The sequence below is a fragment of the Pterocles gutturalis genome, unplaced genomic scaffold (assembly GCF_000699245.1).
Source record: "Pterocles gutturalis isolate BGI_N339 unplaced genomic scaffold, ASM69924v1 scaffold23308, whole genome shotgun sequence".
Taxonomy (NCBI): Eukaryota; Metazoa; Chordata; class Aves; order Pterocliformes; family Pteroclidae; genus Pterocles; species Pterocles gutturalis.
This window is the reverse complement of record NW_010118698.1, coordinates 11,047-34,657: the sequence shown is the minus strand read 5'-3', so window position 1 is coordinate 34,657 and position 23,611 is coordinate 11,047. Positions and strand designations below refer to the sequence as shown.

General features: G+C 46.0%; 1 protein-coding gene across 1 annotated transcript in view; it reads left to right on the top strand.

The window, feature by feature from the left end:
- Positions 1 to 23,611, top strand: part of RNLS (renalase, FAD-dependent amine oxidase) — a 32,637-nt gene that overhangs the window by 1,648 nt on the left and 7,378 nt on the right. Inside the window, exons 2-4 of the mRNA XM_010076333.1 lie at positions 2,616 to 2,788; positions 7,605 to 7,793; positions 12,101 to 12,274. Of these exons, the coding sequence (XP_010074635.1) occupies positions 2,616 to 2,788; positions 7,605 to 7,793; positions 12,101 to 12,274 (536 nt within the window). The remainder of the gene's footprint in view (positions 1 to 2,615; positions 2,789 to 7,604; positions 7,794 to 12,100; positions 12,275 to 23,611) is intronic.

Sequence of the window (23,611 nt, the reverse complement as noted above, 5' to 3'; positions counted from 1 at the left end):
GTACCAAGACCTTGAGGATGAGCGTCCAGTTGCCACACTTCAGCTTTGCATGCCATTAGAGACTTCCTCCGTAGCCAGTGGGGAGCTGCAGCCCAGAAGCCAGAAACATCAGGCAGATCTGATTCAATTTATTTATGTGTTTATTCTGTCTGAGTCAAAACATGGAGCAGTAAGCCAACATCTTCATTGCCTCTAAAAGATTTAAGGCGATTCCGGCAACTAGTGTCATACTTAAAATAAATCTTCTCAACTTTATTATTCAGCTCAATATTGTGTACAGTAGGTGTGTAACTTGTTTGCTAAATGTTTTATGATGAAGATTATGTAAGTAATGAGCTTTTACATTTTGGCACCAGAGTGTAAGAGAACTGCGTGTAGTACTTTCTAACTTGATGTAGGAAGGAAGCTCTTCTAAGCCCTCTGTAATGACATGGCACAGCAGGAAGATGAGTCTGGATTAATTTGCAAATTAATCCAGAGGAAATGTGACAATGAGCTTTATTTCGCTTAAAGATGAGATGAGAAATCTATACAGAGATCTCTGAATAAAATCAGATTTTCTCAAAGATGTCTTCAGCTTCAGTCAGCCTTAATGCCAGTCACATGTCACATATATATTCTATGTCATTACCTGTAAATGATTGCCAAGTAGAAACTGGAGTGTACATGTGTGTTGTATATTTTATTTGGAATTTTTTTACTAATTTCTTGGGATTCTGGGTAAGTGACTCTAATTTCCAAACGTGTCCAAAATCTCCTGGAAAATCCTGAGTGTCTTTATTCCTTGATGGAAGGAGTCAGGCTGTCTGAGTGACTCCACAGAGGTATTTATCTCTGCTTCCTCCCAGGCAAAACTGTAAGAAATTTCCCAGCTAAAATATGGTCATTTTGAACCATTACAAGACTGGCTTTCTTTCCCCAGCTGGGTGGTGATGTAACCATAGTAAGAGTTTGGACTGTGAAGAATCGGTTATTGTCTTCTACTTTAGTTTTACTTGCTTATAAATGTCTTATCCTGTTCTTCCCAGGGTGGAAGCTTACCAGAGGTTCATATTTTAAACTAAGATGTAATTAATTTTGAATCAAAACCATAGATAAAATAAACCGCAGTGAGCGGCATTTCTGTGGTGTATTGTGTGTGGTCAGTGCATATGCTGCAGGTTGGTGAGGCTAAAATGCCATGTGCCATCGTTGTACCTATCTTCAGGGGCTGCACTGCTTCCGAAGGAATCACAGAGGAAATTACTGGATTTTCAGTTAAGAGTCAGCTTCTGCACTAACCACTCAGTCATCCAAATAATCATCCTGGAATCACGGAATGGTTGGGGTTGGAAGGGACCTTAAATACCATCGAGTTCCACCCCCCTGCCATGGGCAGGGACACTTTCCACTAGCCCAGGTTGCTCAAAGCCTCATCCAGCCTGGCCTTGAACACCTCCAGGGATGGAGCATCCACAGCTTCTCTGGGCAACCTGGGCCACTGCCTCACCAACCACACAGGAAAACATTTCTTCCTAATGTCGAATCTAAATCTCCTGTCTTTCAGCTTAAAACCATCACCGCTCATCCTATTGCTACACTCCCTGATAAGGAGTCCCTCCCTATCTCTCCTGTAGCCCCCTTTAAGTACTGGAAGGCTGCTGAAAAATTATTTTCCCCATTAGTACAAATACAAAAATTGTATGCATTAAACCCACCTGCAAATTGGACATTGAGTATACAGGCTGGAGAGAACAACACGGAGCTCCTTGTCTGTATGTAATATGGTATGCAGGTTAAGAATAAGCTCCAGAACTGGGGAAGGAGGGTAGAGGTTTGTTAAATTTAAAAATTGAATTGTATATTAAAAGTAACAGAAAAGATTATTGCTTTGGATCAGGGATTTTGTTGGTAAGAAGTATGACCTGAGCATCTAAGTAGGTACAGCAGGGATCAATTAAAGGGAGAGAAAGCAAAGATAGTTTTGCAGCATGCTGCTGTACTAGTCTCCTCCAGCAAACCCACAAGATCTTTGCCAGTTTGGGCTGGAGGTGGCAGGCACTGAGCTTTGCCTTTGGGGTGATGCCACGGTGCACGCACCCAAATGCATCAGCTCTCGGAGCAGCACAGCCCTTTCTGAATGTTAGTGCTGCAGCTGCAGCATTGTGTGGTGTTGGCCAAAGATCCCACATGGCGTTTCCCCTGGTTCCTCATCCCTCCTGTTTTTTTTTTTCACCAGCATCTTTCTTTTCCGCTTAATCCTGTACATTTCTAAGTATGCTTGTCCTTTGCATGCCACAAACTTTTGATAAAGAAGCTTTATGCCAACTCAGCCAGGACCGCATCCATTTGAAATAGTTATTTGATATGGATGTTGCATACAGGCAGGAGTGGGCATTATGTTGGATCCAAACAGGATTATTAAAAAAAAAAAAAAAAAAGCTGAACGTAATAAGAAAATGAAAAGTATATTACCACATGTCACTCTGTTTTAGTGGGTATTTCAGCACAGATACAGGCACGGTTGCATTTAACTGTTGTGCTGCCTTTAAAAAAAAAATCTCAAGCTGTTTGATAAGGAAGCTGAACTTAAAACCGAAGCCTTTCTCATAACCTCTGCTCCCTCCTACGCAAAGGCAGAAGCAGGAACAGGCTGCATCTCAAGGCGGTCAGCGCAGTGGCAGAGGGCCAGCGTCATGGCGTGGTGTCAGCACTGATGACAGCGCAGCGGAGGATTGCCTGAAAATTCTGTCCTTTGTCACTGCTCAGCTAGAGAGCTCGGGGCAGTGGCTTCTTGCTCTGGAGAGTGGTAGGAAAGGTCTCTGCAAGCCTGCTGAGGAAGAAGCAGTTGCCATCCAAGGAGGCTTCATTGTGTGAAGGTTCTGATAACGTGCTGTCGTGAATAATTCATCTTCCGAACAGAGCTATGGTATCACTGTCAGCTGTGACAATAAACTCTATCTCCAGGTACTTAGCTGAGATGCCTGTTCTGCGGGGTGAGCATCTTAGTAAAATCTCTTAACTTGATACCTAGGCTAAAAATACCTTTGTTGCCGTTTAGCCACAGTTTCCTTTTTTAACATTTAAAATAGCAATCAGTAACCACTTAAAAATACCGACAACATCTGATTGATGCATTTAGATTTGCTGTCAGCAAGTCAGATGCTGCAAATATAATCTCAAGCAAAACAGTCTAAGGAAACAGAACTTTTTGGGGGGATAGTATCAGTGGCAGGGTTATTGAGGGCATAGATGTGAAAGAAGCATATGGTCGCAGAAATAAAGTATGGAAAAAGTGAAGAAGGCGGAGACAAACCTTCCTGGTCATAAGCTGAGTTTGGGTATGAGGGTAGTACAGAGGGGCTTGTGCATATGCTGGAAAATAAGCAATACCTACCATGATCCTTCATGAATATCATCAATCCCTTGATACAAGTCACAGTATCCTTCAGAGTATTTTCATTTTTCGTGTTTTCTTACAGCCCCAGCAGGACTTTTATGCTGAGTAGAAACCACTAGTCCCATCAGACATGCCTGGGTCAGACTTGCTTGCTGGGAATGGCTTAAGAAAGTGCTGAGAGCAGGCCCACACAGAGCAGGAGTGACACTGAATTGGGAGGATGCTCTGGAAATGTCACAAAGGTGAAGCCACGCTCTAATACTATTCCCACCAAAACTAAAGCTGGAGGATTATTAGGTGAATAAGGAGTTTGCAGTAAAAGAAGTTAAGACTAAAAAGAGTGGTCTTTTCTTAAAAGAAAAAAACCTAAAAGTCCAGCATCCTCTTATTTTGCTGCTTTAATATCACTGTCATTCCCTAAAGGTACTGAGGTACTGCTATAGGCTTTTTTTTTTTTTTTTCCCCCTAGTGCATTAGTTTCTGGTAATGTCTAGGTGTCTCTAGATTTACAATTATCTTTGCCATACCTAGTAAGCGATATGTGGGTGATAACACAAACTATGTCAGTCTGTGTTTGTTGTCTTCTTTGGAGCTGCTAGTTGTCAGAATGCAGCATCCTCTGTGCCACCCAGCAAGGCTGGACGGTGAAACACACAATAAGAGTGTTTTCACTCTCATCCCTGGAAGTCTTTCAAAGCAGGATCTCCATTTGTTTACCCAGGTTTGCCCACACATCCTTCTGGGCATGCAAGAGCTGCATACAAGTGACCCAGCTGAGCTCTGAAATCATGTGGTGACCTGTTAGGGAGATAAGTATCCACAAGCTGTCAGAAATACTGAATTAGGAACAGCAAAACTTTCCAGAACAAGTCCTTTTTTAAACGTGTCTCACACTGTAGCATCTGCTTTTCCATGCAGTTTTGAACCTTCAGTGACAGGTACATGGGTCTTTGTGTGGATTTAGGGGTAACCTGGCTGCTTCAGCTAGACTGACCTGAATCTTTTACCGACCAATTGTGTCTTTTCCCCATCTCTGCTTGCTCAAAGTTGCAGTTGCAAGTCCAGTCCTCCGGAGCCTCTAACAACTGCCATGAGCCGGTGGGGCGTGATCCCGATGCTCCCTAGCTCCTGCAGTGCTTTGCTGCAGATAAAGGTGCAGATTGCAATCCCCTCCCCTGGCACAGCACGAAACATCTGGGGTTAAACCTTGATCGTCCTAGTCCATTCTTGGCCATCGGAGCAGCTGGGTTTATTTTTGCATCCCTGGCCTCTGCGATGGTAGGCTGGGCTTCTCCTGAATGGTGTGATGCCAGTGCTCCCAGCCTGCCAGCTGAAACCTTGGCTCTTCTCTCTCTTGCTGGCCCTAATGGGATCTCTGGGTCCTCTCCTTCCCACAACACGAGTGAGGCAGCAAGGTGACATTAAAGTACTGGAACAGCAGATAAAAGGCCCTTACTGTATTTATTGAGTGTTACAGATAAGTAATCCATTCCGCTTGTCAGTGTCTAGGGAAACAGCAAATAAAGTATACATGCCCCTTGCTTTGATGTGATGAAATCTCCAGAGAACATTTGCTTCAGTGGCATTCGCAGCACAGCTGTTAGCTGAGTTCTGCAGTGGAAAATATCAGATTTTCATGTCTTTATGCATTGCTTTAAAAATATCACTATGGCTGATTCTTGTACGTTGGACAATTCCGTGGTCTGAAAGCGATTTTTTTTTTCCAAGATGTTATTAAAATCTTCTTAACCATTTTTGTTGGAAGGGGAAAAATTAATAGTTATTTTGTGGTTTCATACACAACATTAAAACAACAGTCTGGTTTTCATTTAAACCAATAAAAGTATGGAAATTCAAAATGAAGGCTCTCTTCATGTCCTTAGATCAACTTGTTGGCCTTACTAAAATGCATAATGGATGGAGCAGGGGAAAAACCTCAGTCTTGTAGCATTGTTTTCACATACAGTTAGGCTTTTTTGTTGCTGGATTTTCAGCTTGACATCACTTTGTTTGCCTGTCTTCTCAAGCTGTAAAAACTTGCTATTTTTTATAAATTTGCAGCAGTTTCGAATCCAGTGACCTGCAGACATGATTTTTAAAAACCTAAGCAATTATTAAGCAAGTTGGTTAGCAAATGTACATCAGTAATTGAATTAATCCCCAAAACACCTGCAGGCACTGGGCAGTATAAGCGAGTGGCCTTAGCCTGTGCATTATTCCATCTCCCTGAGGCTTTGCAAAACGTCTTCTTCCCAAAGCAGTTCCTTCCCTCACCTCTGTGAACGAGCCGCCCAAGCTGTTCACAGCCCTTTGATCCAGTAAGTCACAGCTCTGTCACTTCTGGCTGGTGCCCACACTGTGGAAGCTGCCTGCCCTCCCTCTTCTCCCCTCTCCTGGGAGGGAGGTTGCTCCGCTGGGCTCGGTGCCGTCCTTCAGCTGCTTCCCAGTGTCCCCCAGCCAAGTTCCATGTGTGTGTGTGTCCTAATTTCAGCTGGGACAGAGTGAACTTTCCCCAGAGCAGCCAGTATGAGGCTGGATTTGTGCTGAGGAGAAGCTGATCACACACTGATGGGCAGAGCTGCTGCCAGGACAGTCAAGGACTTTCCAGCTTCTCTGCTGTGCCCATGTCTGCAGGGGCAGGAGAAGCTGGGAGGGAGCATAGCCCCAGTTCCCAGCCCAGGATTTGACCTCAGGTTGAGGACTGAGACCCAAACTGGCCCATGGTCTGTTCCATCCCATGCCCAACATGGCCAGGGTATGGGTGAGGCTCTGTCCGGAAGGGCTCTCTCTTGGTCTGGGTTTTGTCCCTCTGGGTCACCCCTCTCTCGGGGTCGTCTCAGTCTCTCAGACACTTGGGCTCTGATCTCTGTTCCAGGATTGCAGTTTCGGGACTCTTCCTGCTCTGGGATCATTGGCCAGGAACGAGCCTTGGTCATGGCGTGGTGAGCAGTGTCACTGTATGTCACTTATTTGCATATTTGTATATATTACTATTATTATCATCATTATTTTTGTTTCCCATATTATTGTAGTTTAGTTATTAAATTGTTCTTATCTCAGCCCCTGAGTCTCTTTTCCCTTCACCCCTTTAATTCTCTCCCCCATCCCCAGGAGGGAGGAGTGTGAGCAAGCGGTGTTGAGTTTTGTTTCCAGCCAGGGTCAAACTACAACAACGTGTGTCCTGACAGCAGATAAAATTGTAACTTATCTTTGATTACTGCACTGCGGTTCAGTATCCATCTCCAACGACCCCTAACACCTTCTGAAAGTTTGTCACTTGGGAAGACAGGTCCATAAAGTGATGTTAAGACTTAAATGAGGTACTTTAGGAACAACTGGCTGGCTCGGCTTTGGCAACGCTTAACGTTGTAAAGGTTGTACCTACTGAAGTGCTCCGTGTAATAAACTGTTTGCTGAGCAAATCGAAACCCTCTGGTCAGCGCTCCAGCCCACATGTGCTGTGGAGCAGAGGCAGGGTAGGGGCTTCGGCAGCTTGGCGCCTGCAGCCCCCAGGCTGGGCAGTTCATCCCTCTCTCCGATGCATTCCTACAGCGCAGAGGTTTCTGTATGCTGAGCTTTGCCGGGGGAATTTGCTTCGCAGGCTGGAGGAGATCTTGTTTATTTTATTTCCCCCCAGCAAGGGGAAATGAGTTGCCAGAGTAACATGGACAAAGGGTAGTGTTTTAGATGGGATATTGCAGCTTCATATTTATGTGCTTGTTTATAAGACTTTTATATTCTTTCAAAGCACAGCAACAGCAGGTAATACATTGTGAGTATTTACAGTAGCTGTGAGAAGAGGGCCTGAGGGTGATGGGCATCTCAAACCCCAGCTGTTCAGAGCCCTTACCTGAAAGAGGCCAGAGGAGTTTCCGGACAAGATCTGTCCCCTCTGCTGTGTGACATGCGTTTAGCAGCAGCTCTGTTCTCTGTCCGGGCTCTTGTGGTCTCTGCCAGGAGGAACTGGGACAAGCACTGCTGAAATCACTAATGGCGCTATTTGATCTTGGCAGTAAAGAGCCCCCGAGACGGTTCCCGGATGCTGGCACCATGTGCCTGTGCTGTTAAATTCACGGCTTGAGCAGGGATAGCACAGGCCAGGGAACATTTCCAGCAGGGTGGGATGCGCGAGGTCCTGTCGTGTTGGCATCCTTTCCTCTGGGGCAGTCCTCCAGCCTGCCCCGTGTCCCTGCTTAATCCCCCCGCCTTTCCCTCCTCATTGCAGGCTTTGCCAAGTGGCTGTGCCTCGCCCTGAAATCTCCCGGTACCTGGGGACTGCAGAAGCTGGAGAGAAGCTCTGGAAGAGGGGAAGGACCAAGGCGGACAGAGATGAGAGCTTGCAGAAGACTCGCCAAGCTGGGGAAGAGTCCTGCTAGCGCCCGGGTCAAGGCAAAACCTTTAGATGACACAAAAAGTGGGGATGAAAGCCAGTGCCCTGCCGCAGCCCGGGGCAGCCGCCCTGCCAGGCTGCTCTGGAGGTTTGGCACAGAGCCCCGCGCACCCAGGAGCCCTGTGCCCCAGGAGGAAGGCTGAGCGAGCCAGGGTGGCAGGGTCCTTCTGCACACTTTCAGAGCTGGCTGGTGCAGGTGGCACAGGGGCGTCTGCACCACGTCTGGAGACCTGTGGCAAGATGGGAGCCACCAGTTCCTCAACTGGGACATACTCAGGGCGAAGCGAAAAGAAAGTACCTTGAAGAGCAGCTCTTGCAGCCACCACTCTCCAGTTTTCTGTGGAGCATGTTGTATTGGGTTCTTTTTCCATAAAGGCAGTAGCATACCGACAGCATTCTCCATGCCAAACTGTTACTGGGTCTTGGTCTCAGACCAGCAGAATAACAAATGGGAACCCAACCTTGCTGTAACTTTGCCAAGGGAAGGTGACAGCAGAGCTCAAGGGGTCAGTGACCCAACACTTCAAGGAGTTCCTGAGGTCCACAAGGAGGAGTAGATCCTCCTTGGAAAGATCTAGGGGCAGGGGCAAGGGGAGAGGCAGCTCAACACGTTCTTGGAAGAGACATTGGACTGGAGATGGAAAGGGAGCTTCTCCAAACACCATGGTGCTCAGCCCTCCTGGGTCAGGCCTGGCCTTGGCTTCTTCCATCAGGCAGCTCCACCACCACCCCCGCTAGTGCTGGGTGCCTTAGTTGTTAAAAAATATTCGTTGTTTAGCTTAAATAAGTAAGTTGTAAATAGAATGAATCACTTAAGAGTTGTAAGGTTGTGTGATTTAGTGTGCTGTTTGCTCAGCTTTACTTAGTGAGTAGCTAGATTTGCTGAAGCCTGAGGCCTCAAGCCGTAAATTTCCACTTAGGTGTATTTTTCTTTTAGTGTCTGTTACAGTGTGCTGTGTCTTGGGTTTTTTAGCGTGAGAATAATGTAGGTAACACCTTAAAGTTGTGATTATGGTTAAGTGACGGCTAAGTGTTTATCCTAAGACCGGAACCATTTATCCTAAGTCTTGGACTTTTGCAGTTTCTCATATTCTGCTGAAAAAAACACAGAGTAGAAGATACAGAGACTTTGAGGCTGCAGCCATCAACAGCAGGTGCACCTTGTCAAGATAACAATTGGCGGCCTGCCCAGAGACAGAGAAAAAATCCAATGAGGTGTTAGAAGACCCCAAACCAAAAATCATCATTGGACCAAAAGTCATGTGAACAGCACGTGAATAGTCTCTAAGGGTATAATTGCCCCAGAATTTCTTGGCTGAGGGTCCCTCTCTGGAGGCACCTAACCTGAGCTGACCCTGCTGCTGTACCATTTAATAAATTATTTATTTTTTTAAACTTTGATGCCTGAGACTGCTACAGGAAACCTAGTGATCGGAGTATGAAAATAACACCAGACACCCAGACAGTGCGGGTTTCCTTAACATTATTTCTCCTCTTTTCTTCTCCCCAGCTTTCATGGGTTGATTGATTTTTCTTTCTGCCCCCCCACATTTCTCTTTTTCCCAGCATATTTGTGTTAAAATTTGTGAGTTTTTTCTTGGGGGGCATTTCAAGGTTTATTTCTGATGGGATTTGAGATGGAATCTGACCTGTGATCCTCTTCTGTGCTGATATTAGGTGAGGTTGGTGTGGGCACAGCTGTTGTGGTGGGGTGGGGGAGACCAGCCAGGAACCTGAGCTAGGAGAGGTTGGAAAAAATACCAACAAGAGAAACAAGGGGATGGGGCAGATACCTATGATTGCCTGGTGGGTTTTCAGGTGAGAGATTGTGACTGCGGATTGTGCATTCTCCTGCAGAAGGCATCTGTCTGTGAAGAGTGGACTGTCTATTTTTGGTGAACCTCCTCTGGTGATTCACCAAGGCTTCTGAGACATCGTAGGCTTCATGACTTACTTATTGACCTCACAGAGGACACTCAGTAGGGACATGAATTGTGTCCCTGCACATTTGGGAAGGCCACATGGAAATGTTGCCAGAATGGACCCATCATGACAAGGAGTTTGGACTCAGCACCTGTAGACTCACACAGCTGTAATGGTCCCCACCAGGTTGGTAAGAGCTGGGGTGACACCAGCCCTCCTCTCCACCAGGATTGGCTCAGGAATGACACAGTCCCCTGGTCGTTGTCCTCTGCATGTACATAGACTCTGAACTGCAGCCGTGATGGTGTTTGAGAAGGTGGTAAGCCAGTAGCCATGGTAGGAATGGACCTTGGTGCAGACCAGTGGTATGTAGGCTTTACAGGTTGAGTGGCAGTTGTTGCAAGGACTTCTCAGCATGCCTGCTGGAAAGCACTCTGCCAGTGCTGCTGGACCCCTGCCCCTGGCTGGCACAGCATGACTCGAGCGCCTGCGTCATGGCACTGCGCGCGGAGGTTTGATTTATAGCCTTGGTTCCTCGAGTCTCGCCTTGGCACAGCAGGAAATTTCAGTTCCCAGGGAGAGAGCATGTGCCGGTGGAGTGAGTGTGTGATGAAGTCTTCCTGGTTGCAAGTTCTGAGAAGCAGCATTAGTCATGACAGCAAGGTCAGTCATGCCGGCGTTTTTGTTTGAGACACATTCATTGCAGTTGCATGGAGGTGGTGTGGGTAAAGTAGGCAGAATCGTACAGTCCCACCAACTCTGGAGGCACTGGAGTGGGGGTTCTCCCAGCAGGGCCAGCACCACAGCTGCAGCAAGTTATTCCGGGCCATATCTGGGTCAGTGAGGGCAGTCCCCAAGAATGGAGACCTTCTTTAGTAGACTGCGTTAGCAACCCTGCACAGGACTTTATCCCGTTTGTTCTTGTCTCTCTTGTACTAGGAGGACACAATGAACTGTACAAAGTGATGTGGCCTCACTCGAGGGGAATAATCCCTTCACTTAGACCTGCTGGATGCTCTCACGGTGGGCTAGTTGGCCTTCATTGCTGTGACTCCTGGCCAGCTTGGTGTGTTCAAGTCTGCAGATGCCTCTTGCTTACAGAGCCTTGCGTGGAGAGCTGCCCCCTCCAGCCCATCCCAGCCTGCCCCAGGCTGGTCTGTCTTGAGGCAGAACTTCTGCTGAAGTCCTTCTGAAGGACTTCCATCATCAATATAAAACTTCATGCAGATATACCATGTTCCATCCAAACAGTTTTGTATGAGCGCCCAAGAGAGAAATTCAGTAGAATTAATTCTACAACTTAGACCATCAATACACATCTCGGGTATAATTCTGTCTTTACAGAACAACCTCAAAACATATGTGCTATTTCAATCTTAATTAAATTATCAGAATAAAGCTTAGAAGGGATTTTCATGGTACACAGCTCTCAAGTGCTTCTCAGCTAAAGAAATAGTGACATTTCAACTATTTGTCATAATCAGGTTCAAAGATACAGCTTAGAATGAAAAGTAGTTTGACATAAGATTCTTCCAAGCATCGATGACAGTTGAAAAAATTCTAATAATATGAAGCAATAAAAGCAGAGTTTAAAGCTACAAGAAAGTCAGCACCATGGCACTCCACACCTGGCTTGCTGCCCGTGGGAAGTGCCACAGTGGACGTAGCCACCAGCTGCTCCTCCATCATAAAAGATATTCGTCATCTCGGCTGAATTTTGCATAAAATGAAGCACCTCTATTGTTGTTCTTTTGCCTGTCCCTATCCAATCTCCAAAGAAGCCCAACAAAGCGTGCAGTTTCACATACTAGCGGGAGACCGCTGTGATTTTGTCTTTGCGTGTCCTGCTCCTGCTCGCAGGAGTGCTGGCTGTCCATTCGGTAGTAGGAAGAGAGGTGTGGTACCTAACTCCATGATGAGTCAAACTTGTATTTCTCTTTGGCATGAAATAAAATAGTGTTTGAATGCACAGCAGGGCTAATGCTACTTTGTGCAGCTTTGTATGAAGATTATAAAATTGAGGCAAAAACCAGATCTTAACTGTAATTAGAAGAATTAAAGAAAAGACTTGGAAAAAGATTTTGATTTTTCTTTGAGGAAAGATTTGGGAAAAAGTCACTGGTCATCGGAGTTTGACGTCAGAGGCAACTAGTGGAGAACTGGGAGATAAACCATCAGCAGATGGGGGAGGATTGCGAGGAAGGGCGTGCTTCAAATAGTGTGCCATTAAAGCTTCATGAAGAGGTGTCCCAGAAAAAATATTACAAAGCACTAGGCTTAATGTTAAATTTTTTAGTTTTAGCAGTCTGGTCATTTTCAGGAGGGAATAATCAGCTTAACCACAGCATTCACACATTTAATGTTCTGAGAGAAGAGGGATTGTCTGATTTTTTTTTTTTTTTCCACAGTAATTAATGAAAGTCAAAAGCAGCAACTGGAATCTGTGAGCTACTCCTCCCGCTATGCCCTGGGACTTTTTTATGAAGCCAGTACACGGATTGATGTCCCTTGGGCTGCACAATACATCACCAATAATCCCTGCATACGCTTCATCTCCATCGATAATAAGAAACGCAATATAGGTCAGTGCTCCCATTATTTCCCTTAAACACAGTGACAATAGAGGGTGTAGATCATGAAAAATGCAGTTTAATTGAGTGTTGCTATTCTGAACAGAGCAAGTATTTAACTCCAAGCCGCAGCGGATAGCATTTAATGTCGCATTTGGCCTGTAATAAAATACACAATGAAAGCGGGAAGGTCCTCAGAAAATCACCACCCAGCACATGGTTTATGTTAGTGCATTTATGAAACCAGTGCCGGGGGATTTGAGACATCAAAATGTTGCTATTCCAAGAAAGAGCTGGAGTTCCTTTGTTTAAACATTGATTCATACACATGCCAATTTATCTCCCATCATCTATTACTTTACAACTCTTGTTGTTTCCACTGAGCACGCTTGGAAGTAGTAATGAGTTACATAATTGAGGCTGTTCGGTCTAATTCAGAGTTAGCCAGTGTGCTTTTATATTCACGGAAAATCCTTGAAATGGCTGCACATAGTAGGGCTGCTCGGTGAAGCTTGGAGAGCATCCCACAAGGCAGACACTTCTTCTCATCTATTTCTGGAAGATGGCAATCGAGTAAGTATATGTTTTATTTATTAAAATGTATATCATATACCAAGAGTGTGTTGGCGTAGATATAGCTCAAGAAAAACCACTAGCTTTTGAGTTTAATCAAGTTTGTTAGGAGCTGAAAACTTTGCCCTGATTCTGTAACTTGCTCACGTTGTGACGATGGCCAAGTCAAACCACATCCGTGACGTGGGGGTAAAAACCTTTGTGGTGACCTACAAAGCACCGTAACTCCCTGTCACAGAATAAGGGAAGATTTTCATCGTCAGCTGCTGGCTAATACATAAGTATTACTGAATTCCCTGCGCTAAAGCATGTTCAGATTTAGACTGGGAGGCTTCTTGTTTCTGGTCTTCCTTCTTCAGTTGGGATTCATTGTTTCCTGCCTGCAGTCTGCAGCCATCAGTGATGTTAGTACCTGCTGGGCAGGGCATTGCAAACCTTGCTTGTCACCCTTACATCTACACAGTGTCACTGTGCTAGAAAACAGCCGTCAGCTTGGGCGTGCCTTCCCTCTCTTACACTGTAAACATGCAAGTTAATGTAGTAAGCTATGATTCAATGAAGGAGTGTCATAGTAGAACAGCAGCACTGGTGGCCAAGGCCTCTGAAGATCTCTGCTCCAGGCTGGGCTAACACAAGGTCAGGGCAGCCATGCCTTGTCTAGCTGAGGTTTGAAAAAAAACACAAGGTGGAGATCCCCCACATCACTGGTGACCTGTCCTAGGGCTGCATCTCCAGTGGGGGAAGAAGCGTTATTTCCTGTGCCATTTGAGCTTACCAAGGCTCAGCCTGTGGATCACAGAATCACAGAATGGTTTGGCTTGGAAGGACCTTAGAGATCATCGAGTTCCACCCCCTACCATGGCCAGGGATACCTTCCACTAGCCCAGGTTGCTCATCCAGCCTGGCCTTGGACACCTCCAGCCTCATCCAGCCTGGCCTTGAACACCTCCAGTTCCATTCCCTGCCTCTACCAATTAGAGTCATGGTCATTCAGGTTGGAAGGGACCACTGGAGGTCAGCTGGTCCTACCTCCACGCAAGGTTTGAAGCTAGATCCAGCCGCAAAGTTCGATCATGTTGCTTGAGGCCCTGATACAACGTGATTTGACAGCTTTGCATTGCTGGCTGATATTCAACGGTGGATCCACCATAACCAGCGCAGTCTTTTCAGAAAGGTCTGTTGCTCAGCCAAACCGATACATGAGGTTGTCCTGTGTCAGACCCAGGACCTTGCCCTCCTCCTTGTTATGGTGATAGTACAGGTTAAGTCAGCTCTTACAAATTTCGCTTTCTTTGCACCAAAGCCAGCTGGGTAGCAATGGTTCTGAAAGTGCCTCCAGGCTGGATGAGGCTTTGAGCAACATGGTCTAGTGGGAGGTGTCCCTGCCCGTGGCAGGGGGGTGGAACTGGATGATGTTTAATGTCCCTTCCAACCCAAACCATCCTGTGATTCTATGATTCTAAATAGCAGTTTGTGCTGGGAGCAAAGGAGTTGGAGAGAGGAATCAACTCAGCACTGCAGAGGCCCAGTTTTGTTACTTCTCCTAAAAATTTTGCCTGTTGGTCTGAAAATAAAACAAAAGAATGGCTGAACTGGACAAAACAAAGATGCATCCATCCTGATATGCTTCCTCCAGCAGGGACCAATAGTGAATGTGTAAAAAAAAAAAGAGTGTAAGAAAGCCAAATACAGAGTGATTTTTTTTTTTTCTCTGGCATTGTGTCCTTGTTACTGACAATGTGCAGCTGGAGACTTTCTTGCATCCAAGATAGTATCGCCATCGTTGTCTTTAATGGTGAGTACTTGGTAGTTAAATAGCACCTACTGGTATTGTCCATGCCGGCTGCCTGATTCAAGCTTTGCAGAAGAGGACACAGCCTAAGAGAGAAATTCACCCATCCTTTCCTCACCTGCTTGCCTGTGTGGTCTCAAAGTGCCAACACTGAGAACAACAAATATGGAATTATAATGGAATTATCAAATAGCACGGTGTCTTTGCTGTCTCCAAATGCCATTTAACCAAATAGAAAGCATATTATTTGGGGCACATCATTAACAAATACATAGAAACTACCAGAATATCAGTGTTGACACATACCTTCCTCACTGAAATCTCCCTCATATTGCGGGAGAGATCTGTTTATATGAGCAAATTTTTCCAAGAAGAACAAATTTTATACCTTCACAGGAATGGATCAGGCTGGGGGCCAACAACCGAAGATGATTTCTTTCTGATAGGGCCCCCCTTGTGCTGCATAAACAGTCAACCAGCCACCTTGACACCTCTGTCTTTCCTGGTGAACTTGCATTTTGCAGATTTGCACTTTGTTCCAGGAAAAGCAGTACAAGGGAGAAAGCAGGTCGTGTTAGCTGGAGCAATGTTTCTGCCTGCGAGCGCTGGAGCTGAGTGCCGGAGGGTCGGAAAGCATGCCTCTATCGTGTTTGGTAATGCTGACATGCAGAAGTATAAAAATCAAAAGTGGTCGCCAAGGGATTCACTCAAACACACACACAGCTCTGCTGATAGTAGAGACACATGCACATACATACTTTAAGACAACATGGGCAAGGGGGGCTGAATGTGAAATTTATTAACGTATGTGGAGTACTGCAGCCAAAACCCTTGAATGTAAAGTTCCTTTGTGTTTGTTTTAGCACATATGCAAGTATTTTGCATTTGTATTTTTCTTTCCGTGCTTCTGACTGACCTCCAGAACATTTCAATGGGAGGCAAAGCAGCACCTTGCTGACCCTTGGTCGCTGTCTGTTTTTTTGGGATGCTACTGCTGATGTTTTAACACTATCCTCCACTCACTGTTCTTTCCATTCTTCCATCCTTCAACCTTGATTGATTGTGATTCATCCAAAGAAGATGATGGTGACAATGAAAAAATAAGCGTTCAGAGAGAGAAAGCAGAAATGCTCAGGCTAAGATTTACTTTGGGTCTCCTGGGTGAAGCAGCTGAGATCTTTCAGGACAGTCATCCTTCCCAAAAAGCCATCACTTTCTCTGGTTGATGCCCGAATGGTCCTGCTTCCACCTTTCCTCTTCTATGCCATATACACTGTCCCTATATACCCAGTTGTGTGTTATTTCTTAAGCACCCACATGCATCCCTCCCTCCATTGCATTCATCTTAAGAGGGAAAATGGCTTTGCTGCCCGTCGGATGTGGCTGCAGTGCCTCTCAGGAGTACATCCTCAACAGAGAGAGGAGCACGGCTGCAGTTCTCTAGGTATAAGTAAAAATGACTAATGGATAAAACATCAACAGAAATTTTATTTTTCTGGTGTTTCTGATTTTCATGTATCCACGATTCATGGTGGTTTATCTAACCCTCGTTATCACCTCAAATGTTAAGATTTCAATAAACAGCAATGAACTATAGAGATCCAAAGGAAATAACTCTAGTTTTCTGCTTAAGGACTCTTTGTTGAACACATCATTATACAAAAAAATAGCTACATCTGTATAACTTCTACCTAAAAGCAAATTGCCCAGCCCTCAAAGGCCAAAAGGCAAAGTCTAGCCCTGGCTATGAAAGTCTAAACTGTCCTTTTAATTTGTGTGAGATGTGATAATCCCTGCTTTGACTCATTTAGTAAGACAGAGATGTAAAACTCTCTTTTACATCTCTGTCTTACTCAAGTTTCCCGTTTTACCAGTGAAATACCCAAAACAGCCTTGTTGTTGTAATTAAACAATAGCATGGGTTTGTTAACAGAGCCAGTGAGTTGCAGTCTGTAATTCTCCAGAAATCTCAGCCTTTGCTTGCTCTAAGAGCCGAGTTCTTCCCTAAGGACCACTCGTGTGTTGTGATGAGCTGCAGCGTGCTGAATCACTGCTTGTTGCACAGCACTTGCGAGCTCATAAAGCCTCTTCTAAGAGACACAGTGGCATCCCCTCTCTTTTTGTTTTCTCCTTAATTCCTTTATGCAGACTGCTCAAGGGTTGCTGCTTCTTCAGACATTTACGGTGTAATGTTGTTCTTTACATGCTAAGTTTGCACTCAGCATAACTCTCATCACTGTGTCCTCTGGAGTTCTGTAATGGATGTAGTCTTCTGCGGCAGACTAACCCTCACTGCGATGGAGAAGAGATCAATGACTCAATGTGCTACCATGAGTTGGCTTCAGCCTAGTTCCTTACCAATAACTATGGATGATATCTGTTTTCTTCCCCATTTATGTGGAATAATCAATAATAAAGCAGTTTCTCTGATACTGCTGTTACCAGTGTAATCTCCCTCTGAGAAGGAAAGCTTTTTGCATCACCTGAGGATCTCAGCTCCTGTTCATAAAATCGCATCTCCATCTAAAGGTAATGCACTTGAAAGTTACATAAGGAAGAGCCTACAAGAAATTTATGTTGAATTCCCCATGCAGTATGTATGAATATTAAGTATTTGTGTGATTGGCTGCCTTGAACACTCCCATCAATATTTATAACTGGTTGGGGGGACAGTGGGAATTCAGTATAAATTATTTCAAGCCTCGTTTCTGTAATACCACAGTCTTTGCATCTCTTTGCCTTCTGGAGAACTAAAGATAGATGACACATAAAAATGGAAGTGGTTCCCTTCTTTTGCTTCAGGATTGTGAGGTTATATAATTTAAAGGGAAGATTAATCTTTCAGGTTTTCAAGATCAGTGTAATTCTTGAGCATCTTTTTTGATTTTAAAATACAGATTCCTTTGTCTTCTCAGTACTGAAAGAAAAAAATTTAGGAAGATGGAAGAGTTAAAAAGTTATTTAGGTTTTCGCCTCATTACATGGCCAATTCCTTTGTAATCCCCTGCCTGCCCTGCCTGCCTTTTAGAAAACTAGCCAGAAACTGTCTGCAAGGCTAATGAAATGCTGCATTTCTGAGTATAAAAAAGTTGGGCAGGAACATGAGAAAAATACTTGACACTGTTCCTCTAGGAAGGAAGAAAATGTTCCTGTGGAAGATGTGTGTGCCTATCACATCTGTATACAAGTCTCTTCTGGAGACTTGGTCCTCAGTCCAGGATGGATCCCCTGGAGGTGAGAGATGTGGTGCCCGTGCTGGCGCTGGAGGGGTTCCCAGCCATCCAGCTGAGTACTCATACAGTAGGAATAGGATCTGACTTTGAAGCTGGCCCCTGGTTTGAGCAGGAGGTTGGACTAGAGACCTCCACAGGTCCCTCCCTACCTAAGTCCAGTGACTCTGAGGCAGACGATGTTCTGGTGAGTATTTATTGAACACGCTAATAAATAACTGGGAAGTGAGTCCAACCAAGCCCCTAAACAGGCAGTTCTTCAAACTTTGTCCACCTTCACTGTCTGGCAAGTTTTGATGTTGGCAGAGCTGAACCAGTAAAAATTTTCAATCCTCTCTGGACCTTTTGGGGCTGTATCTATGGAGCCTGCAATGCAGGTCTTGGCTACTTACTGGTATGCCTTTATCAAAGTAGATCTCATTCGCCTGAGGGTTGGTGGATTTACAGGCTTTGCAGAGTCACAGGGCACTTCCAGGGCGTGCAGATTGTAGCCCATGCTTCCTCACATTGCTTCACAAATGTACCTCAGTCCTAGACCAGTGCAACCACTTCTAAGGTTGGAACTGATAAGCTTGTCCTCGGTGCGTTGGAGGACACTGTCCCTTGCAGTATGGGTTTCATGCTTCAAAGCCTTTCAGCTGAGGAGCTGCAAGACATGCTCCACGAATGCCCTCAGGCATGATTTTATCTCCTAGAATATTATTGTTGGGAGAAAACCAGCTGGCTTCTCCTTTCTCAGGGGCAGTAGGAGAAGCTATAGCTGCTTCTCCCCATCTTTGGTAAGTCTCCACCACTAGCTGCATGGGCAGTGGCGAAGGGCGGATGGGTCCTTCTTAGGGTACCTTCTGCCATTAATAATGTCCCAAGAGCTCTGTCCCCTTCTTGACACCCTGAGATCCATGTCACCTGCCAGTTCCTCCCCTTCCATAGGTACTTTTTGACCTGTCACACTCCCAGAACATGGTAGGTACCATTGTGACCATTTGCCAAATGATTCCTATGACTGTCAGGCTCTGATGGTGTTCTCCCTGCTAAGGAAACTTCAGGCCTCTGTGGATCCCAGGGATCGCAGCTCATCTCTAAAATGTCTTTTTAGTTTAGGGACTCTGAATCCTGGCCTTGGGTTTAGATTCACCAGAGAAAAGCAGCTTTTGCATTTTGCAGGGGAGAAGATTTTGGTGAACAGATAATCGCCAGTGGGCTTTCCCTGAGGACTCATGTTTTGTTTTATGGCGGTGTTTATACTTCAGTGACCTCTCAGTCCCCTTCCTTCCCTTAGGCTGATGGTAAGAAGGACATCCCTGCAGGGGGACTTGACGCCACGGGCTGTTTGTATTGTCACTGTCCGGCACTACAGAGTGCGTGGAGGAATTTGCCCACAAGTCTTTTTATCCCACTGTAATAGTGACCACTGCATTTCTAGCCCAAGCAGCTTTGCCCAGGACACCATGTTCTTCCGTCTTACTATTCCGCACTAAATGTGTTATTCAAAGCTGGGAGCCACCTTTCTGACACCAAATGCTCTTGAGCCACAAGCTGCTGTGCTGGGGAAATGGCCCTGTGCTCTCTTTGTGCTCTTCTCCAGAGCATCTTTTGTTAGCCCTGTCCTTTTTCTGGGCCAAAATACATCTAACAGCCTTAATCCTGCATGAATTCTCACCGTCAGCAGTCTGTCCTTTTTCTTTAAACAGCCTCCAGCTGATTCCTCCAGCTGGGAATTCATGACGAGTGTTGAGACAGTCTTGAAACATCAAGAAGCTGATGGACACCTCTTGCTCACTGTCCATTCCCAGGTTGTGGGTCAGGATCCAGTTTCCCCAGAGAGTTCAACACAGAGAGACTTTGATAGTGCTTAATTAATGGTTATAATTGGATGAAGTGCAGCATTTAGTGAGCTCTACTTGCTTTAATGCTTTCCGTCCCTGACACCCCTTCTGGATAGCTGACGTGTCCTCTACCTGTGACAGCTTGTAGTGCACGGTACTCCGTGTTGGAGGTCTTCCTCATCTGCTTGCATGGGCTTGTACAAACCCGCCGGGCTCCAGTTAGAGGGAGCAGCAGAGTGGGGGTGTCTGGCCTGACCCTGCTCCCAGCAGAGTGAATGTCGCAGGTACTGCAGGTGTCCAGGTGAGTTGGGGCAGTCCTCAAGGATGGAGACCCCCCCCACCACTCAGGACCCTGTCGCAGGGATGCCCTGCTGTCCAGTAGCCTCTTGTCCAATTGGGATTTTCTCTTGTTGCAGTTGTGCCCATTGGCTCTTGTCCTGTTGCTTTGAACTTCAAAGAAAAGTCTGTCTCTGTCATTCCTGTGACCTTCCCTTTAGGATGTGGAAGATGTAGTTAGATCCTCTCTTTTCAGTTCCCCACTTACTTAATTCTGCATTTGTTTGATCTCATGTCTTTTCAGTTCATCTGTTTTCCTTTTCCATGGATGTGGTTTCAGATTTGCTAAGAGGGGAAGACGCTGATCAGACTGGCAGTGCAGCTGGACTTTGGTCTAAAGTGCTTCGGTGTCTCCCATAAGGTCTTTGTGGACTAGACATGCCTGTGGAGGAGTGGTGGAACGTCATACTTTGCCTTTGAGACAAAAAAAAAAAAAGAAAAAAAAGATTTGTTCATCCCTACTACTCTGCTTAGTCTTGCAAGCTAAACATGTAGATAGTGGTGGTGACCAAGACATCCCAAGGAGGGTGGCGGTGTTAAACCTGGGATCCACATCAGAGACGGGCTCTGTCTCTCTTCCCATCCCCACGAGTGAGCTGCTCCATGGTCTGCAGGGTCCACACAGCCCCAGTCACTGCTGCCGGGCCAGGCAGGGACACAGTGGCTCATGTGACACCTTTGCTTTCACAGATGAGGTGCTGGGCTGGATGGGGGGATAGACTGAAGATTGTGCAGTTCTTTTATGTTTACAGCAGCAAAATGAGTCTTGAAAGGAACGTGTTTATCCTCACATTTGTCGCTTTGTGTCTGCTACCTGCCTGTGTTGGTCCTGGGTGATGCAGCAGAGCAAAAGAAATTAACAGTAAAATGACGAAATTTTAACACAGAATCAAAATAAGTAGTTATAGTATTGCATGTCCCCTATGCCATGGGGAGGAGGAGAGTCTGGATCTTGGGCACAAACCACGTCCACCTGTCCTGGTGTCAGCTGGGGTGGAGTGAACTTTCTTCCCAGCAGCTGGTGTGAGGCTGTGTTTGGGTTTGTGCTGAGGAGAAGCTGATCACACACTGATGGGCAGAGCTGCTGCCAGGACAGTCAAGGACTTTACAGCTTCTCTGCTGTGCCCGTGTCTGCAGGGGCAGGAGAAGCTGGGAGGGAGCACAGCCCCAGTTCCCAGCCCAGGATTTGACCTCAGGTTGAGGACTGAGACCCAAACTGGCCAATGGTCTGTTCCATCCCATGGCCGGCATGGCCAGGGTATGGGTGAGGCTCTGTCCAGAAGGGCTCTCTCTTGCTCCGGGTTGTCTCCCTCTGGGTTGCCCCTCTCTCGGGGTTGTCTCAGTCTCTCAAACACTTGGGCTCTGATCTCCTTTCTGGGATTGTGGTTTCAGGACTTTCCCTGCTCCGGGATCATTAGCTGGGAACAGGCTGAGCCTTGGTCATGGGATGGTGAGCAGTGGCACTGTGTGTCACTCATTTGTAGATATTACTATTATCATCATTATTATTATTTCCACTGTTATTGTAGTTTAGTTATTAAATTGTTCTTATCTCCACCCACAAGTCTCTTTTCCCTTCACCCTTTTAATTCTTTCCCCCATCCCCAGGAGTGGGAAGGGGAGGATGGTAAGCGAGTGGTGTTGAGTTTTGCTGCTAGCCAGGGTCAAACTACAACACCAACAAACTGCCTCTGTGTCATGAGATAATACTGGCATTTCCCTCCCTGGCAGCAGCCTCAACAGGCTCTCTGCACAAAAAGCCACTTTCCTCCTCATGCAAGCTAACCAAGGCAGACCAGAGGGGACAGCAGGCAGCACCCAGCCCCTGCAGCCGATGTCGCCGCTGTGGTGATGCAGCCTGGGCTGGACGGAGGAAGGAGAGCCAGGCGCGAGCTGGCTGCCCATAGGTTTTCAGTAGCTGCGGATGGTGAGGACGCTGCCAATGCTGGCAGAGCGTCTCCTCGCTCATTAAGTAGGTATAAGCTCCAGCCAACTCTGCTGTCTCATTCTAGCTCTCATCTGCCCGGTGTCTTATGCCTTCCACTGTATCAACTGATCGGATTAATTGCCATGCAGCTGGGATGGGGGCTGGGGGAGAACTGGGAGCAGATGAAAGCTTTTATGCTGCTTCCATTTACCCTCAGATCATTACCCGTCATGTTACCAAGTGTTCCCAGGCTTGCCGCATCTCCCAGACTTTGTCATCTGGTAGCATGGCCGTGGACGGCTTGCATCCTTGCCACAAATAAAGGAAATTAAAATCTCATGAGAAGCCGTGCCAGAAGCCCTCATTTTTAAGCTAGCTGTTGCAGCCTAATCAAAATGTGAGGAAAGTGACAGTTTTACTCGCGACAGCTGAACAGTCATTCCTACCTGGTGCATCAAGGCTAAGATACCCTTGTGACTTTCAGGGAAAAAAAATCTATTTTAAACTCCTCTGTTAGCCAGTATTTCTGCAGAAGAAAGCAAAAGGGCTTGAGGCTAAACTTGATCCTCACAGGCTGCATATTTCAGTACTGGAAGGCTGTGACTCAGTGGCCTCTGGAAGCTCTCCAAGCTATGAGTAGCTCAAAGGAGGAATTAAAAGCTCAACGAACTGCCTGTTCTCCTGAAACTTGTTTTGTACATGCTATGGAAGAGATGAGAGATTTGGAAGAAGGCGGCCCTGTCCAAGAATCATTGGCTATAACAAGTCACAGCAAGCAATGAATATTTATTTTATTGAACTACTTAGATGTCTTTTAATGAGCCTTTTTGCCAAGTTTATGTGGGAGAATTTGCCAAAATACAATGTACACTATAATAAATCCCAAGGTACCTACCTAATAGGCTTCCCACTTGGTCTTCCGTCCCCAACAGTCTCTGTGTCGAGACGTCAGAATACCTATTTTCTGCCCCAAATGGAAAGGCGAACCTGAGCAGCATTCTTGACGTTTTTCCAGACAGTTGGAAAAGCTGATGCAAACTGAGATATGTCCTGTGCTAGCCTGTGAAACCAGGCTTGAGGAATCTTGGGAAGATGAGTCTGAGACTCAGGCTATCCGTTCATTATAGCTCAGGGAAGAAGATGGCTCCTTTGGCTGTGTCTCTACTTCCAGACAGTAGTGGTCTTTGATTCACTCTAGTCTTGGTCCCTAGATCTGACTCACCCTTATCCCAGATCCATCTCAGGTGGAGATCTTGAACCTTTCCATCCCTGATGGTTAAGGCTCTTCAAACCCAAAACACAAGACAGCAAAATCAGCACCTCAGATTAAAATAGGAAACAAAGTTTCTGGATGCTTCAGGAAATCACCCAGGAAAAGAGCTCTAGTACTTGCTGAAAACACAACTTGCAAGCCCAAAAAAAGAAAAGGGAAGCTTTGAGAAAAGGCAGCACCATGGCTTGGTGTCTTCAGACGTGGCCCATCACGGTGCATTTCTGATCACAATGATGAAACATCTTCCCACTCTTTTTGACACATTTTCCCAGTTCTCAAGAGCAAGGCTTAACTGAGCAAGGCCCACCCAAGAAAGAGACTCAGTGTTCTATGAAGGGATCCTCCCAACTGAACGAAAAGCCATCGCTTTTATGCTTGCTGTGGGTGCTGGG